The following is a 20,583-nucleotide window of genomic DNA, read 5'->3' on the forward strand; positions in this document are numbered from 1 at the left end:
TTGTACTGCTAATGGATGAATGAAACAGGACGGGGATTCAATCTGTTATATATTGTAATGATATTACACAAATGACATACAGCAGATATGATAAGGCCATGTTGGGACCTTGCACTTTATTATTTTTTTTTTTATCTGAAAACTCATGGACAGGCTCATTTACACTGCTAACTGTATATTTAATAAACATATATACTTTTTCTAAAATAAATGTGTCCCTGTGAAGGTGCCTCTGCATTCATTCTGACACTTCTTTTATCCTTAAACATGTAATGTGGAAGCAAACTTTAAGATAATTTTATGGGTCCACTATGAAGCTAATGTCAGATCAAAGTCAAATCAATTCATTTCTACAGACTTTCCCTATCTTATTGTTTTACCAGTGGCATTAGTTACTATCCAGTCAAAACTGTTCAGCATTACTGACACCTGTTGGCCAAGACACGCCAAATCAACCTTGAACTGTACAAAGAGATCCCTTCATTTTCCAAACCACAAGAGAGCAATGTCAAATGATCTGATGCAGTAATACTCTTCTGTTAGAGATTGTTGCCACAGTTTTACCAATATTTGGGTTCTTACTGAATTCATTATTGGACACTGATTCTTCTAGATTCTGCTATTAGAAAAAAAAGGGTAAGCTTCTCTTAAAGAAAACAAGCAATAAGTAAAATGTCATGACCCTTTTAGTACAAAATTAACCTGGTTTTAAATGCATGATCATCATGTACTTTGCCATCCTCCGTTGCAATAAACAAAGAATGTTTATGTTGCCCTGATTAAAATACAGCAGACAACATATGGTAAAATTGGTAGTAGCGAAAATCACAGTGAATCAACATGAGCCATCTTAAACCTTTTCCTTGAATCTGCATTAGGAAATATTTAACCTTCAAGATAAATTCTTGTTGCCATGATTTCCTATTATAACAGCAACAGCTAAAATCTAAAATTGTAAAATGATATAAAAAAAATTATACACTTCCTCAGAGTCGTTGTTCCATGATAAAAACATTTCCAGCCAACTGTCATCAAGTCTGCTCATAGCTAGGTTGCTTTACACAATGTTCCTTCCTGAGGTGCTGTATGGTTGTGTGGTGGTGGGGTGGGAGGAGTTTAATTTCAGGAAGGAGGAGCCTGGGCCTGAGCCACTCCGTCTGTGTCTGTCCAAGCCCCGGTTGAATGAACGAGGGCTGCAGCGGCGGGTTTCCAGTCCTACATGGGTGCTGACCTGAGACGGACTCAGACTGAGCCTATGACTCTGAGCTCTGGACTCATATTCTTCTACTGATGTCTTCTTGTAGCTAAGAGAGAAACAAAGAAATACATTTTTAGAGTGTCAAGGAAAGACTAAGAAAGATGAAGAACTCTGTTTCAAAACCCTCTAAGCACAACATGGGCAACAACCCTCCAATACCTAACCATACCTTATGATACTCCATTCCTAACCAAAATGGAGCATCATAAGCTACAGCATTTGAATTAGGTTTAATCATGTGAAGTGCACAGTTGTTTACAATCCACTTTTTTTTCAATTGGTAAGCTATTTTCTGTGAATGTGGAAGACTTATGATTCATTAGCCACTATAAGTATATAACTAGAAGAATAGTGACGCGTAGTAAACAATAAAACTTTGTGTGAATACTAAATACAAATTTGCAACATCAAACAGCACAACAAGCTTACATAACTAAGCAGTGGATACTTGAAGTCTTGAACATGGCTGCACTCACTTTTACATTCAAAATAAGGTGAAAAACGTCAGTGTGTTAGCATGCTGCTAAGCTAACAACTCATGTAATCCATCTTTACTGATTGTGTGTCCATTACTATATATTAATCATGTACTGCAGATTAACTATCTACTATTACAATGGTGTTACGCATACAAGTTTAAAATGGCTGTTCTCACTTTCATATTAAATATAGGCTAAGGTGGAAAAAAGACTGGTGTTAGCATGCTGCTGAGCTAACAACTTGTGCCAAAAAACATCACAACTCTTAAAAAAAAATCATAGTAAATAATACATTTGAAAAAAAAACAGATGTTAATTTAGATGTTATTACATTAAGCACATTTTGGGTGATCTAACACCTAAACATTTATATTCAGTTCATTTTGTAAGTAAGTATTATCTCCTTCCCACTGTTTAAAACAGACATTGTGTAAGGACATCTATGATGTCGAAAAGGCCTAAATGGGCCATTCTCTGGTTTTGAAACAGGGCTATAAAGTGATGCATGTGGGTAGAATGCAAAGACTTCATCACAGTATAGTGTAGTGGACACTCACAGTCGCAGCAGCAGCGAGGAGCACACAACAGAGACAGATGAAGCTGCCATCGCAGCAGAGCCCATCCACGGCTGCAGAACCAGCCCAACCGGCATGAACACACCTAACAATCAGACTCAAACCTGTAAACCCACAGTACTTGCTAATATATATATATATATATATATATATATATATATATATATATATATATATATATATATATATATATATATATAAACTGTATGATTGGTTCTGTTTACCTGCTGCAATTGGGATGCCAACCAAGTTATAAATGAGAGCAAACACAAAATTTATCCGGATTCTCTGCACTGTCTTTTTAGAGAGCTCGATACTGGCCACCACATCCATCAAATCATTCTGCATCGACAAAAACACATAATGAAGAGCTGAACTTTTTAATTTCTGTTATTTTATAGAATCTCACCTTTGTTTCCTGGTAAATAAATTGACTCACCCGTATAAGAACAATATCTGCTGCTTCAATGGCAACATCTGTGCCCGTTCCTATGGCTATGCCCAGATCAGCATGGGCAAGAGCGGGCGAATCATTGACCCCATCACCCACCATTGCAACTTTCAGACCTTTTTCCTGCAATTCCTGGACTTTTGCCACTTTATGGGAGGGCAAGACTTCCGCAAACACCTTTTTGATGCCCACCTGTATAAAAATCAGTGTACTCAGATTTAAATACAAATACAAAAGCACAAAATGTAAATTGGATGTCAGAAATATGGCTTTTCCGTTTTCGGAAAATTTTGTCCACTGTCAATAGTGTAACGATGTATGAAGCTTTCAAACCACACAGATTTCTATTGGTCAACGCGGCATATCAACGTGACCAAACACAAATCACTGGCAAACAATAGTAAATGTGTGGTAACACTAGTGAAATTTAAGCAAAATTTTGCATGGGAAAAAATCAAAGGAGATGTATGAATCACTGCTTGTAGAGAGGTTGTGAATTTTTTAGAATGTTGGGAATTTTTTAGCCTTCATGTGAAACTTCCAAAAGCACAGATTCCTACTAGAATGACTAGATTCCGCCCAAGAACTAAATCTTTAAAATGACTGCACCTTAACAAACATATTTTAATATTCTGCACTGTGCTGCTTATTTTAAATCCAGCTTGTGATATCTGACATTATTTTGTGTTATTATATGATATGATTTAAATGGTACTTGGCAAAGTGCATTTTGGTACTAGGAAAAATGCAAATGTGCATGTATGCATATGCACCTGTGTGGCGATGGCCCGGGCTGTGCGTCTGTTGTCTCCAGTGATCATGAAGACCTCTATTCCCATACTGCTCAGGGTGTGAATAGCTAGAGCCGACTCTTCCTTCACTGTGTCTGCTACAGCTAACATAGCACACAGCACACCTAAGAAACGGAGACAGAGAACTGGGAAGATAAAAAGTGCTCTTGATCTTTTGAAATAAAAGGCTTAAAAAAATCAATAGTTTAACTAATAATAACAAAACTAAAATATGACATCATACTAACATTATAATGTATGTCGACCTCAGGGGACAAATGATACTACTCTTTTAATGTTAGATACACTGTCAAGTTCTTTTGCTATATATAAAAACGTAATAATATTGCCTTTTTAGACAAAACATAATGTACCGTCGATGGCCACAAGTATGGCCGTTTGTCCTTTAGTCTCATGGCTGCTCATGGCATCATCCACATCATCTGTGACCTCCAAACCGTTCCTCATCATCCACTGTCTGTTCCCGATCAAAACGGAGTATGAAGGGCTATCTGGAAAAACCCATATACATATATCTGTACTGTAAATCTGTCTTCATACATACAGAGTTTAATTTATTCAAGGAAATTTAAGCAACAAACATACGTAAATAAATAAAGGGGATATATAACATAAAGCGCAATTTTCCTTGCTCTTTTGAAATAAATTAAGAAAACATGCAAGTAGATCTTCTCTAGCATTCACAACATAAAGCTTTATGCTGTAAAACTACATAAACTCTGTTATTTTAATATTATATATATATAACTGTATATATTGTTTAAATTATAAATTGTAATATTGTGAAATATTATTACAATTTAAAATAAATGTTTTGTTTTAATGTATTTTGAAATGTAATTTATTCCTGTAGTGCAAAGCTAAATTTCCAGCATCATTGCTCTAATCTGGTTTCTGAAGGACTGTGTGACACTGAAGACCGAAATAATGGCTGCTGAAAATTCAGTTTTATCATCACAGGAATAATTTACATTTTTAAATATATTAAAATAGAAAACTAATATTTTAATATTTTAAATTGAAATAATATTTCTGAATATCATTTTATTGTATTTTATCAAATAAATACAGTACTGGTAGCGTATAAAGCAATATCAATTTATGGAATTCTTAATTTAATAATATATGAAAAAATAAAATGCAACCAAAGATTAGAAAAGGCTCTGAAAATACATAGAGTAATACTCAAAACTCACACTAGGAGGCAGCAAAAACCCAGATTTTCCTTACCTGACCCTGAATTAGTCTCTGTGTCTGCCACCAGGCTGCTCTCATCTGTGGTGGCTCCTTGGAGGGTGACAAGAAGTGGTGTTTGCTTTGCTGCGGATGTGTTTGTTTCTTGTGTCTCTGGGCTGTTCTGCAGCAGATCCTCAATGCTGGAGACTTTACAGCTGATTCCACAGCCGGGAACAGCCTGGAAGTCATGGCAGTAGCCCAGAGTTTCTGCTCCCAACTCCTACAGCGAGACAGGTTTAGAAGCAGACAACCAGACTTAGAAACCTCCTTTAACACCTAAGATTAGTTTTATTTATAATAACAGATGGTTTAATCAGAAGTGGATGGGAATCTCAAGGACATTTGTATGTATGGCACGTAATGCCTAGACGCTGCATCATACAAAACTGTACTGACGTTTGTTGTGTCTGCTACTTTTCCCAAACCTCTTTGCAGTGTTTGGCGACGGCCAAGCCTAGCGGGTGTTCACTGCTGGCCTCAGCGGTGCCCACCACAGCCAGAACCTTCCGAAGAGGAAGCCTTGCTCGGTCCCACAGGACCAGTACTCGGGTCACCTGCGGCACACCATTAGTGATGGTGCCCGTCTTATCAAACATAACAGCCCCAACCTGCAGAAACAGCAGGGAAGAGAGTCAAATTACAACAGACTATACAGTAAATCCTAAAAGAATCTGAACATTTTTGAGCATTTCTGAGCTGTATTTATGACCACAGCCTATCACTCTGTATAGGAATACAGATAATACAGTTTTGGGCAATATTAATATATTTATATACTGTATGTATATATCCTGTATATTTATATATATATATATATATATATATATAGAGAGAGAGAGAGAGAGAGAGAGAGAGAGAGAGAGAGAGAGATTTTCTCACACAAACACACAATACTATAAATGATCAGTTTAGACATAATACATAATGCTATATTTTTATATAAATAACATTTCTGTTACTTTGTTGACTGAAATAGTTTGTAGTTTAGTAGGAAGTAGGATTTTTTATGTTTCAGTTTCTTGAAAGAAGAACAAAAGTCTTCTATGCTCATCAAGGCTACGATATGATCAAAACAGTAAAAAAAAAAAAAAAAACTATATTGTGAAATTTATAGAAATTTAAAAGAGAACTACTTTTTTTTTAATGTAATATATTTTAACAAGTAATTTATTTATGTAATGACAAAGCTTTACAGCATCATTACTTCAGTCTGCATTGCCAAATGATCCTTTAGAAATCATTATAGAATGCCAATATCAAAGAAAAAGGTTTTCTTACTATCCACTTTAAAAGCTACTCAATTTGTGGAAAACAGAATATTCAAAAGAACAGCATTTATTTGGAAATATATATTTTTTAATAACAATGTAAAAATGTTTACTGTAATTTTTATCAATGTAATGCATCCTTGTTGAATAAAAGTGTTTTTCTTTTACTTTGGCAGGTAGTGTATATACAGTAGATAAACAATAAATAAATACTCAGAATAATTCCTACAGATACCACTGCAACTGGGATGTCAGCCTAATAAATACAGACTTAAAAGAAAGAGCATTGCCTTGTGGGCCATCTCCAGAGGTTCTCCTCCCTTTATGAGAATGCCATTCTGAGCGCCCACCCCTGTGCCCACCATAACAGCGGTAGGGGTCGCCAGACCCAGAGAGCAGGGGCACGCAATGGACAGAACCGTGATGGAGGCCTGGAAGGCAAAGCGAACGATCACTTCTGTTCGGGGAATGTTTTGGTTGAAACCCTGTGAAGATCAACCTCAGGTTAGAGATTTTTTTTTTGTATTTTTCCTCACACACAGATCTGTTTGTGATGAAGACTGCGTTTACACACAGTTCATGAATTACTGTAACTCACGGGGAAATACTTTGCCACGACATCAAAGTCCAGAAAGCCAATGATAAGCCATGCGATCACTGTCAGCACGGAGATCACCACTATGAAGGGAACAAAATAGCCACTCAGTTTGTCAGCTAACTGTTGAATCGGTGCCTACCAAGAGAAAGGGACAGCAACATCACAATTATAACATGATTTTTAATCAAAAACTAAAGGAGAAACACAAATATGTACAAAATTAGTGTTGTCAAAGTCCACATGTGGCCAGATGTTATTGATTACATGTTTCATTTTTTTCTATCCTCACAAATTTCCAAAACTAATAATTATACATAAGCCCATAGCTATGCATATTGTTTAAGCTATGTAAACGGGCACCCATAACAAATAATTATAGCATACATGCATGTCCAAAAAAATATACTGTAATCATTTTTTCATATATACAGTTTAAACTGCAATGTGACATTTATTTCATAAGGCAAAACGAACAAAGACTCTATTGCTAATGGAAATACTTTTTTTTTTTTTCCCAAAAATGACCATTTGCTGAGGAAATTAGGGTTCAAATAGCTGATAAAAACATCACTATTCACATCACTATCAATATTCCACAAGTCTTCCTCACGGCTCCTGTCCATTATTTAATGTCTGCATGTTTGTTTGTATGGACTCGTATTTTGGTAGATATAAAGTTACTTAACAATGGATTCATTACATATACATAGATTTTCACTTCACAAGATGGAATGAAAAATGGAATTGAGGTGTGTTGATTGCTTTTGTGGATTATTGTGAGGTTTTATCAGCTGTTTGGACTCTCAATCTGATGGCACCCATTCACTGCAGAAGATCTGTTGGTGAGCAAATGATGTAATGCTAAATTTCTCCAACTCTAATCCAATGAATAATCAACCTCATCTCCATCTTGGATGGCCTGAAGGTGAGAACCAACTATCACTAAGTTACAGTACAAATATTTATGTCCTAATTCTTTAAGGGATAGTCCACCCATGAATGCATTCTAGGTGTATATGACTTTCTTCTTTCAGACGAATAATTTTGCAGTTATATAAAAAATGTACTGGCTCTTCCAAGCTTTATAATGGCAGTGAATGGTGGTCCAGATTTTAAGCCCCAAAAAAGTGTGTCCATCCATCATATAAAGTGCCCAACTCGGCTCCAGGTGGTTAACCCTCTGAGGTCTAAGGATATTTTTGGGGCCTGGAGAAGTTTTGTCATGTCCTGACATTTGTGCTTTTATCAGTTACTGTATAAACATCTAATGGCTAAAGTCTAATCTCACTGTAATCAGCACAAACTGGGCTATAATAATATGTGAGCAGCATGTATGTACATGATTGTGTTTTTGAGGGAAAAAATGTTATGCATGGTTAGTGAAAAACTAAAAATGTTAAATCACTTGAATAAGGCCATAAAACACATAGAGAACATTGATTCCCGGGACTTTTGAGAACTGCTTGTAGCCTAGAATTTTTCTTTCTAAATTGTTAAAATCATCTTGTTAATTTTCTAAGACACTTTTTGTTTTTAAAAGTCATATGTGAGTAGGCGTCAACTATCATGAATATCATTGTGATTTACACCTGAGAAGACAAACGCCTGCATAATGAGCTGCATAATGAGCCTTTCAGTCAGCTGTGTGTCACTGAGAGGGAGGAGTTACAAGAAAGAATGTAAGGACAAAATAAATCTATATCATTTTATGTTTGTAGTTTATTTAGAATAGATTTAATTATCCCACAACATAATTGAATATTTTATTATTAATCTTAATATTGAAAAGAGCTGAGAATATTTTTTCACTTTTTTGGTGGGAAAAAATTGAAAGAACAGCATTGTTTGTTACATTTGTTACATTTACATTTATTTGTTACATTTATATTATTTACATCAAGCTTTTGAATGGTATAGTACTGTATATTGTTATTGAAAGTTCATAATGTTTCACCTGATTATACATTTAGTCAGGAATTATAGTTTGGAAAAAGTCTAACCAGTAATATGTTTACACGTTATGTGAAAACTAGTACAAGTACATACATAAATAAAAAGAGACTTACTCGTGTTTATGATCTCTGCTGAATAAAGCACTTCATTCTTTTTTTCTGAGGAAATCCAAATCTCTAATCCTGAGCTAATCCACATCACATCTTTTTGGGGTGAATTATGTCTTATTCCTCTCATCGCGAAGCAAAGAGTAAAAATAAAAAAAAACCTTAAAGAACAGTCTCGCTGCTTTGTCTTATGTTGTATGGGCGTAGATATATCTCTCATGTCTCTTCGTTGAGTATTCACCGTGTTAAAGTTCATTTTAAAGACGCATTTCTAAATAAAGATCACTGCAGACCAAGGCTGCAGACAACACACCTTGTTTGTTATATTTATTTTATAAATGCACAAAGGTTTTGTTGTTATTATGTCTGTATACAAAAAAACGCCTTTGCAGATTCGATTGATGTATTGCGCTTATCTGTACGATCAAAACTGAAAGTGTAATTTAAGTTCTTTTCGGGATTATCAGGAGAAAATGACTCATAACGCAGGTACACGTTAATTGACTCGAAAGGGTTAACGTCAAATTCTCATCTACTGTAAAGTAGAGAGGGAGTTCATGAGAAGCAATGTTTACTGTGAATTGAGGCATTCTGAAAAATGCTATTATAAGCTGCATGTGTGTAAATGAACACAGTACAGCTCTTCACTCTGAAGCCCTCAGCACAACTGACTATATGCTTCTTTAATTAAATCTTAGCCTTTGATTTGACAATCACATTTTGAAAAGAAGACCCTTTTTTATGTTACATTCAATATAATTGATTAGCTTTTAATCAACCCACGAACCCCCTCATTTCCCTCACTAACCCCCGTTTGGGAGACCCTGCTCTAAATGGTTTGTTTGTTCATATGTGTGTGTTTTATGTTTGTGCACGAGTTACCTTTGATGTCTGGGCCTCTTCCACTAGTTTGACTATCTGGCTGAGCGTGGTCTCTGCCCCTACATGTGTGGCTTCCACCAGCAGAGCTCCATGAGCGTTAATAGAGCCTGCAATCACACAACTGCCTGGTTTCTTAATGACCGGCATTGGCTCCCCTGGAATGACAAATAGACTTTCAGTTTCAGGATTTCAGATTCGTATCGATCAGGCAGCTTTGGACCTTTGGGCCAGTATAATGCAAGTGTAACTAATGAACATGATAGATCACTAGGAAAAAGCAGAACAACAAAAAGAGAAGGTGAAGCCAGAAACCAAAAAATCATACTTTGAAATGGAGCAGACACAGTAATAACTCTATATGAAAAATAAACTTTTCAACAAAAGTGATTGTGTAATTTTTACTCCTTTCTGCTATTCCAGCTTAATATGCGCACTGCACCTTTAAATGAAAACCAACATGATGCTCTCCTTTTCAAAGCAAATCACTGGGAAAACCCACAAAGCATGTACTATGACACTGTTTACAAATGTAGGCAAATATATCATCCTAAACCACACAAACCCCCGCTGACTGAGTCTTACCAGTGATAAGGGACTCATCTGCCATAGACGTGCCTTCAATGACCTTCCCGTCAACAGGGAACTTTCCCCCTGGTGCCACCTTTACTACGTCGCCTCTCTGCACCAGCTCCACAGAAACCTGCTCTTCTCTGACACATGACAGCAAATTGACAGTTTAGTCTTTAGATAAGTTTCATCCAACACAACACACACATCAATCAACACCATTCAGTATTCTGAGGTTCTACTAGATCTAATGAAAGTCATTTATGCCAAGGGTGCTCAATCCTGCTCTTTTGAGAGTCAAACTCTATTCCAGAGGTCAACTACTGAAGTAGGCATCCATACGTACTGCTATATTCAAATGAACCATCAACAGCGGTGCTGTTGCAATAAATCAGTTTATTCCATTTTTTATATTTTTACCTTTGCCCTATTAATAATTATTTGTAAATTATGAAGTAATTTTAGTGTAGTATTTGATTATTATTGTATATATATATATATATATATATATTTTTTTTTTTTTTTTTTTTATTGCAAAGACACATTTAATTGATTTAAAGTGACAGTAAAAAGCATTGATAAATAATTCAAATTAATGTTTCTCTAGCCCAACATCATCATATTAGCATGAGGTATTGTAATTGCATTATTTTTATTTTATTTTATTTTTTTAATTTTTGTACTATTTCTAGCCAGGGTGAAAAGAGACTTCTTTCAAAAATATTTTTAAAGGTTAACTTTGTGTTATACTAGTGTAAATAATCAATTTTGCTTGAATTCATTTATTTTATAAATGTAAATGTTTATATTACAAATAAAATACATTTTGAATCTGTTTTAAAATGCTTAATATTGTTTGATAATAATTAAAGGTGCAATGTCCCTAATGCCTGGCATATGACATTGAAATAAGTGTCCTGGGAAATCATAACTGTCTCTGTGACAGCCATCTGTTAAATAAAAAAAAGGAGTAGTAGAAGCAGTACTTATTTTTGTCAGAAATGCTCTCTGCCTGTCAGTCATTGTGTGTGCTCGGGTTTGCTTCCATGTTCTTGGAGGATATGGTTTTGGAGAGAGAAACTTATCTCAGGAGGAGTCAATGTGTTCATTCTGATACAGTAACACTACATTTGATACATATAAATAAGAAGGGTAATATCAAAATATTGTATCATGAAGTTAGAAATGGAACATCATGTCAAAAAGTGTCTAATATTAGTTCACTCATGAGTTTGAGCATCCCTGAAAAATATTCAAACTGCTAGTTTCTAGCTAACAGTTCACATAATGACTTCTGTATAGAGTGAAGAGAACCTGATGATGGTGTTGTTTCTGCCCAGGGACACTATAGTGGCATCTGTGGCCTGAAGTGACATGAGCTTAGCCAGAGCTTCAGATGTTTTACTCTGCAAGGACAAAAAAAATCATTTATTAATCAAGTTTTACTCATCCAGGCAAGACCAATGCTCAAATGGCAAGCGCACAGACACAGTCCAGTCTTATGACCACATAATTTTGCTTACAAAGACTGCTGCATCATTATTTGAATTCACTGATTTTTGCTGTTTTAACAGAATTTTAGTTTGTTTTCCTGTTCCTGTGTTTCCTCTTTGACCTAGTTCCCCATGCTCCCTTTATTAGTTCATTTTGTTCACCTGTGTTGATTTAACTAGTGCGGTGATACATGACCTTATCAGCTTGCTATAAATAAGACTATATGAGAAATTTCAAGATAAATGGATGTTAAATATGGATATGGTTCATTCTTAAGGTAACATCTAAATTAACTGGCTTTATTCTAATCACTTTATTTAATATGACTGATGCAAAATATGTTACAATTACCAATCTATAACAGATTACATATATAATATAACAGATTAGGTAATCTAACTGCTGGTTAATATCTCAAAATACACATTTACTATTATAATATATAGGCTCATACAGCATGATGTTTCCTAATTTTATGTAAACTAATAAAAAAAAAAACATCAAACATTACCCAAGCTGACCCTCAATTTATTATAACACATGGTCAGAAACAGCATTTTGTCACTGTCTGGATAAGCTAATAATAGAGAGAGAGACAGATGCCAACTGAGCCATAAGTCCTGTATATTTGAGAGTTTTTGATGTTTCTTTACCTTAGCAACATGCTCCAACCAGCGTCCTAGAGCAATGAACACAAAAAGCATTGGAGGAGTGTCAAAAAATGTCAGGGGACTCTGTTTGGCTCCTTCAATCATGGCTACGATCAGCACTATGAATGAATACACGTATGCAATGGTGGTCGCCATGATGATGAGCACATCCATGTTGGCTACACCATGTCTTAGTGAACGGAACGCCTGTATGTAGAAGTAACGGCCACCTAGAAACTGAATGGGAATAAAGGAGAATCAGAGAAAGAGAGAATTACTATATTATTGTTTTTTTGTTGGTTTTCAATCAAACCATTATGCATGATCTCAACGTGACACAGTAATATAAGTAAATATTGAAATCAGTAATGGCTATTAAACCTGAATTAATTGCAGATTCATTCTGGAATTAAACTAATGAGTCATTAACTCATTTACTCAACCAATATGCTTCAAAACTTTGGATGGAATCATTTTTATTGGCAAAGGGGCAAAAAAAAGAAACTGGCAATATTGTGTTTATTGTTTATTTAACTGCTGTATTAAAGCACATTTATAATTTTATTTAAAATAAATGCTGTTCTTTTGAACTTTCTATTCATCAAAGAATCCTGAAAAACACAACTGTTTTTTTAGCATTGATAATAATGAGAAATGTTTCTTGAGCACCAAATAATCATATCAGAATGACTTCTGAGGGATCATGTAACACTGAAGACTGGAGTAATGATGCGGAAAATTCAGCTTTGTCATCACAGGAATACATTACATACAATTCTTATATATTTATATTCTTCTTAATCATTATTTTAACTTAACTACTTTAAGTGACACTACACTAAATCCTTCTTCAGAGTAACAAAAACTACCAGAATAAAAAACATGAAAAAATAAATACTGGAATACTAAACGTGCGCTTTTGTCAAGAAGAAACTCTGTTGAAAATTAAGCATGAGATCCTTCTATGATCACATAAAAATAGTCAACTATTAAAGCAGCACTATGTAACTTTAGGCGCATTAGCGGTTAATAAACAGAACTGCACGCATCCCGCGGAAGAATATTTTAACCAGAGTTTATGTCTATGGCAATACACGCAGGTAAGTGTTACTCCACAGCGGTGACGACCCGACCAGGCTACAATAGTCTAAATATAAGCATTTATTATGAGTGTACAGTAGTGATTCGAGATAAGACAAATGCGGTTTGGAAGATGAATTCATGGTGTACTCGCTCATTATAAACATTTTGCCAATTTTGAACACAGAACAAGTTACATAGCGCTGCTTTAATGAATGGGACCGTTTGTTCTTATAACCTGCAGTGGAAATACCTGAACAGGTGTGCAGAGCAAGAAGAAGGCCAAGTTAATTATGGAGAGACCAGGTAGGATGTTCTGGTCCACAGGCATGGAACCACCATGCTCCTTGTGTTGACTGTCCATTACCATCATGTAGATCATCAGACCCATCACTGGGATCCCAAACACCAGGCTAAACAGAAACGAATGCTTCCATCTAGAGCAGTTTAGATAGATAGATAGATAGATAGATAGATAGATAGATAGATAGATAGACAGACAGACAGACAGACAGACAGACAGACAGACAGACAGACAGACAGACAGACAGACAGACAGACAGACAGACAGATAGATAGATAGATAGATAGATAGATAGATAGATAGATAGATAGATAGATAGATAGATAGATAGCAATGCATAAACTTACACTCGCTCTGATACACACAGAAGTAAGTGAGCTTAAATTTGAAAAAGATACTTGCTGCTGAATTTCCTCTTGGTGGTCCAGTGTGTTGTTCAATCCCTCATTTTTTATTAAAGACACACCAAAACCCAAACCCTAGAGAATAGAGATACAATAAATAGACAAATGAAATGAGAGATTAGGAATAATAACAATACAACAATGAAATAACTTTAACCTAATCCTTCGAAATAATCTAAATTTAATTGTACCTCAATAATTCGGACGATATCTCTAGAGCCTACCAAATCCGAGTTGAATTTCACATGAGCTTTGTTTGTCGCCAATGCAACAGAGGCTTCCAGTATTCCTTTTGTCCTCAGAAGTTTGCTTTCGATGTTATGGACACAGGAAGCACATGTCATACCTGTGACCTGATAAAATATAGGTGCCAAGACTGAAATCCATAAGACGATACGAACTCAGAACTTATAAATTGCTCCCATCAAACCATTCTTTTATTGAATTCTACATTAGACCTTTTTAAGGATTTCCATCTCATCTCTCTTCCCGTTGTTTTTTTTTTACGATATATAAAAATGTATTGCATTATGTAAAGATCATGTACCGTATTTTCCGCACTATAAGGCGCACCAGATTATAAGGTGCACCTTCAATGAATGGCCTATTTTAGAACTGTTTTCATGTAGGGCGCACCGGATTATAAAGCGCGTAGAATATAAGATACTGCAGTCAAGCGTTTGACTGGGTTTGCGTTATGCATCCACTAGATTTAGCTGTGCTAAAGGGAATGTCAACATTTCGACAGAGCGCCTTGATCCATATATAAAGCGCTCCGGATTGTAAGACGCACTGTCGTTTTTTGAGAAAATTAAAGGCTTTTAAGTGCGCCTTATAGTGCGGAAAATACAGTATCCCCTAAAAACAAGCACTTTTCAGTCCAAGCAGTGAATATTTTTACTTAAATAACATATAAATAACATATTGTTTAACACAGTTACTGGGGAAAGAGAATAAATTCTAAATAAAATCTAATTTAATAAATCTCAAAATAATGTAATATTTTTAAAATAATATTAAAAGTAATATTTAAAAATAAATACAATATAATAAATTACTACTAATTTGTTGGTACATTTTTGAGAAAACATTAATATTAATTACAAAACAATGACCAATATCAGTCATGAAAATATCACCTAATAAAATGGCTAGAACATACAGTATGATTTTTTTTGGTTGTAGTTAGAGAATCACCCACAAATGCACCTAGACACTCACAGAAAGCTCCAAGACCCCGTCCTGGACTGTAGTTTCTTCCATCACTGAGGCACCAAACCCTAAACGAGAGATGAGCTGGACGATCTGTGGTGGGTCTAGAAGTCCTGGATCATACTTCACCTCTGCCTTCCCAGCCATCAGAGCGACTAATACTGATTTAATACCTAGAAAAACATCAACACTCAAACAAATCTGACCCTGGATCTACTTCTATATATATGAAATTTGATTAAAATAGCAACTTAAATATAGTTTTAAAAAGTACTTAATCCTGAATGCCATTTTTACCTTTGTGTTTCAACAGATTTTTCTCAATGTTGGTCACACAAGATGCACAGGTCATCCCTGTCACATGAACAAAACATTTGCATATCTCTCTGTCCTCTGAACCAGAGGGCTTGTCATTGGTGATTTCACTTGCTGAAGATTTGGATGTGCGGCTTGGTTTCAGAGCCCTTGACATCTGACTACTTGATGAAACTTCATAAATTCCAGAATCTTTGAAAGGGAGAAAAAAAAGTGTAAAAGAGAAACAATTATGAAAGACTTGCAATGCTTATATTATTATTTTTAATACTGTACATATTTATAGCTTGTTATAATAATTGTGATATTTCTACAGTCTATATATTTTGGCTTCACGTTTAGTTAGGATCACAGTTAAAAAGTTCTGAACATTTCGAAAGTGAGTGAGAGAACAGTCTGCCTAAAGCCTCTTTAATCCGATTAACTCTCCCTCTTTGCCTTTTAAAGTTTGCCATGTCTGGGTTTTGAGTCGTTCAAGAGCACTTCATGTTATTCTAGAATGGCAACCAGTGTGGTAACCAAGGAAACCATTGTTCTGGATAGGTTTTGCTGGCAGAGTTGAAGCCACTGTATAGAAAAGATTAAGATTTTGCCATTTTGTGATATCTACTTGGTTTTACAGTCACTAAATATTAGATGCCTAGTTTTAAAGTAGGGCATCTCTAAACATTTAGTATACATATATGGCAATGTTTCAAAAAATGCTTAAATTAGCAAGATGCTATTTAGTAAACAGTAAGCTTTGTGAGTTCACTTAACAGGTATATATATATAGAGAGAGAGTATCGATTTCCAGTCCCTGTAAGATAGATGATCTTCACTGTGTAAGATGTGTATTCTGATATGTATTCACAACCTTGATCCAGCCACGCTTCAAATCCCATGTCCTCAATTGCCGCCCGCAGTTCTTCTGGACAAGTCACACTGGAGTCAAATGTTACAATTCCCTTCTTTTCCTGTAAGTAAACGTTTATGGCATAAACTCCGGCTCTTTGGGACACCATTCCCTCTATGGCTTGAACACAAGAGCTGCATGTCATTCCTTCTATTCTGAAGGTCACAGTCTGGGGTGGAATACTGGCAGAATTCAATCTAGAATTCCAACCAGGAATGGAAACCCTAAAATTCCCAGGTGGAATCTCCTCTAAGAGCCCTTTAACTGTCTCCACGGTTAGCAGCGATGGGTCGAATCTAAGGTCCACAGTTTCTTTTTCCAATGAAACGAATACAGCGTTGACACCTATTACCCCCGACAAGGTCTCTGTTATGTCCTTCACACATGACCCGCAATGCATCCCTTCTACACCTAGGGTTACATCAGACCAATCAGTCACCGACGGCTGCAGTTGACTTGGCAAGGCTGGAAGTGAAGCATCAAACCCCATATCCTCAATATGTTTTCTTAAAATTTCTGGTGTTACTGTTGCAGGGTTAAACCTCAAAGAGGCTTCTTTATCGCTCAAAGACACCTTGACACCAACAACACCTTCAAGACTTCCAATCCGCTCTTCAATAGATCTGACACATGATTGACAGGTCATTCCCTGCACCCGGACCTTCACCTCGCTCTCCTTGACCACTAGTTTGTGGCCCTCTGGCTCATAGGCAAGATTATCAAAAGCATGTTTTTCAGACGTCCAGCTTTCCTGTGCACTTCCGTTTTCCTAATCAAATAGGGGGGGAAAAAAATGCATAAACATATTGCTTACATGTTGTGAAACTTAATGTAGTTCAACTTTGTATTATTGACGCTATCCTGCAAGGCATTGTAAACATTCAGGAACATATGCACTCAACTGAACCCAATAAATTTGCTTTGAATCTGAGGCACTACAAAGCACTCGCTAATCACACACAGAAGTATTAGCACAAATTTTCCCATTATACAGCATCACAAATCAGATTAGTAAAGGTGGTCCGACTGAACAATCACATGACTTGGAATTTACTATTTTACTAAGTGTTGATCACATTGGATCCAACGTGCCATTTTTATTTGTGCTTAACTTTACATTAGTGTTTAGACACTTATTTACTCCTATGCATTAGGCTTTGATTAAAAGAGCTAAAGTTTCTCTGTGGCCAGAATATCAAAGACTGAAACAACATTTTAAAGGGACAATGATTGTTGTCATTCATTATACTTGACATATATATATATATATATATATATATATATATATATATATATATATATATATATATATATATATATATATATATATATATATATATATAAAGTAACATTTATATACTAAATTAAATATGCAATTTTACTTACTCATGTTCACAATTTCATAACCTTTCTGTTTTATAAATTAAAAAAATGAATCTGTAGGCAGGTCTATTTTTTTCATAATCAAACTATGCTCAGTTTTCAGGAATTAAGGCAAAAGACTGATTTAAATTTTTTTTAAAAATATCTTCAAATTAGGATTTTTATTAATAAGACACAGCATCATTCTCCTCTCTTTTGCCAGACCTGTCCCCTTTAGAAAAAATAAATACTTTAAACCACCTTAATGGAGATAGGAAATTTTCTTTATTTTATAAACTAATCTCCACTAACACTAGGGAAAATACGGAAGATAATGGTGACAAGATTAACTAAAATTGAGAATATAACAGAAGATGAATGGCAGAGTATCTGCCCAAATGCTCAAACACAGACATTTAATATGAGGTTCAAACTTCTGCAGTATAAGTGGATAATGAGAGTATACATAACTCCGGAATTACCACACAAGTTTAATCCCAACATTCATGATTAATGTATGAAATGCAATGTAGAGATAGGATCATTGTTTATGGAAGTGATGCCCAATTCAATTTTTGGGAAACATTTTTAGACTTTTTATCTCTGCTGTTGAAACAAAATGTTCCCAAATTATCCATACTAAATATTATCCCTGTAAGCTGCACTTTAAGCTCTGATAAGAAAATGTTGATATTCTGTTTATTACGAGCAAAACTTATAGTAGCTTGTCATTGGAAAAACATAGAAAGCCCTCAATTTAAACAATTGTCTCATTGCTTGGCTTTGGAAAAACTTGCATATATTGTTAAGGGAAAGCCTGAAAAGTTTTTCAAAATATGGAATCCCTTTATGGGTGATTCTCTAATATGGTACTTTTCTGTCCTTGACAGATATTTAAAAAACTAAAAAATATTTCCACTTTTTTTTCCACACTTACTACATGTATAGGGGAACCTATAATTATTATATATAATAATTGTTCAATTATGTTGTTTTATATAAAAATTTAAAACAGATATATAAATTTATATATATAAATTTAAACAGAAAATATGTATTATAACCCAAATTCATTCAAATCTGATATTGTTTGTATATTTCTTTTCAATTTGACATATTTTAAACATGTTGAACACTTGTCCCTTGGGTTCAATGTCATTTCCACACCTTACCTTAAAAAGTGTTGATTATTTAGCAGTTAAGGGTAAAGTATATGTATATCAGTTGAAAAATATCAGATTTCTAAATGTCAGAAATATAAATGAGGTTTCAGTGGCTTAGTGTTAAGCGTTTTTTGGTGTTAACTTTGTAAATTGGAAAATATATATTATTTCATAAAAATCAGCACAGCAACTTCAGGGCAGGTATCTAGGCATACTGGGGAAACAAATTATGGCAGTATTATTTTAATAATACATTTTTCTGAAAAATGTCCAGGTCCAAAAAGTACCATATATTGGAGAATCACCCTAATAGGATTTTTTAAAGAAGCTGATCCAAAACCTATTTTCTGTGTAACTTTGCTTAACATGCATCACCTCATGATATTAATGTACCATTATTTTAACATGTATATGTATCGTATGTATATGTACATATATATGTCCATTTTCTTTTTCATTTTAAATGTTTCTAAAAATCAACAAAAACATGGTTGAAAAAGAAAGAAAAGAAAGAAAAGAATTGTCACTTTGAGCACAAGTGCATAACACGTCTCCATCTGTTTTGAATACCTGAACTTCAGGACAACTGACTTCATACAACCACAAAACCATTGTGAGAACAAGTAGTAATGGCCCAAAAGAAGTTACTTCTGAGAAAAGTTCCAGCACTTTGATAATTTTAACTAATGAAATAGCAATAAGCCGAGTATCTGTAGAAAAGCAACACAAGATTTTTTTTATTTTTATTTTATTTTATGAAACTTCTGAAATCTTATGGTGAACTTTTTTTTTTATTGAAACGTTAGGCTACATTCTTTTCAAATTGGTAGGAATGAAACAAACCTTATATTCCTCGAGTCCATCTTTACTATTTTGTGAGCAAGGACAAACGCATGGGTCCGGCCCGCAGCGGCACAGAGGTTTGCAGTCTTCCATGCAGAGCTGCTCCCCGCTGACTGGCCCATTGTCAGACGACTTTGAGATAAACTTGGCAAGATTACTGAGAGGACCGAGTTTACTCATTGTACCGGTATCCCGTAGACACAAGTCTGCAGTTTAGTTTACCCTTTCTTAACCAACACTCAAAAATCGCTGGTTTGTGTCATACCGCTGCTGTTAAATAAAAGGATTGTCCCGGGGCGTGACAGTCCTCGCGCATTTAAATCTCTGCAGGTTTTGCGCTCCGCGTGTCTTCGCTCATCTGCCGCTGTGGATTTTGCACTCGTCACCGCCGGGGAAACTTTTTCGCGTCACGTTTTCTGTCAATGATTAAACTAATGATGTTACCGAGCGCAAAACTTAAACAAATAAAGGTTGTAAATCAGTTCCGAGCAAAGCATACAGCTATATGACTCTGTCTTTCCAGCGTTAATTCATCTTTCAGGCTTCTACAGCAAACACTGGAAGAAGAAAAAAAACCGACATGCACTGCTGGGACCTCCCAACGCGCCAAACGAAGACAAACAAAAATCAAGATTTCTGTAAAGGGTGGGATCAGGGTTTACCTTATTATTAAAA

General features: G+C 35.2%; 1 protein-coding gene across 1 annotated transcript; it reads right to left on the minus strand.

Moving 5' to 3' along the window:
- Window positions 1–86: 86 nt before the first annotated feature.
- Window positions 87–20,088, minus strand: LOC113050849 (copper-transporting ATPase 2-like). Its single transcript, XM_026214237.1, has 21 exons — window positions 19,909–20,088; window positions 16,502–17,309; window positions 15,628–15,837; window positions 15,340–15,503; window positions 14,310–14,471; window positions 14,117–14,193; window positions 13,664–13,847; window positions 12,334–12,567; window positions 11,501–11,592; window positions 10,202–10,329; window positions 9,620–9,774; window positions 6,678–6,812; window positions 6,370–6,564; window positions 5,237–5,419; window positions 4,806–5,031; window positions 3,929–4,066; window positions 3,537–3,679; window positions 2,752–2,955; window positions 2,537–2,654; window positions 2,295–2,397; window positions 87–1,304 (listed from the first exon to the last, which is right to left on the minus strand). Exons 1-21 carry the CDS (start codon window positions 20,086–20,088, stop codon window positions 1,058–1,060), a joined length of 4,086 nt encoding a protein of 1,361 aa, XP_026070022.1. The 3' UTR covers window positions 87–1,057.
- Between the last annotated feature and the right edge of the window lie 495 nt (window positions 20,089–20,583).

Source organism: Carassius auratus, chromosome 31 (assembly GCF_003368295.1).
Source record: "Carassius auratus strain Wakin chromosome 31, ASM336829v1, whole genome shotgun sequence".
NCBI lineage: Eukaryota > Metazoa > Chordata > Actinopteri > Cypriniformes > Cyprinidae > Carassius > Carassius auratus.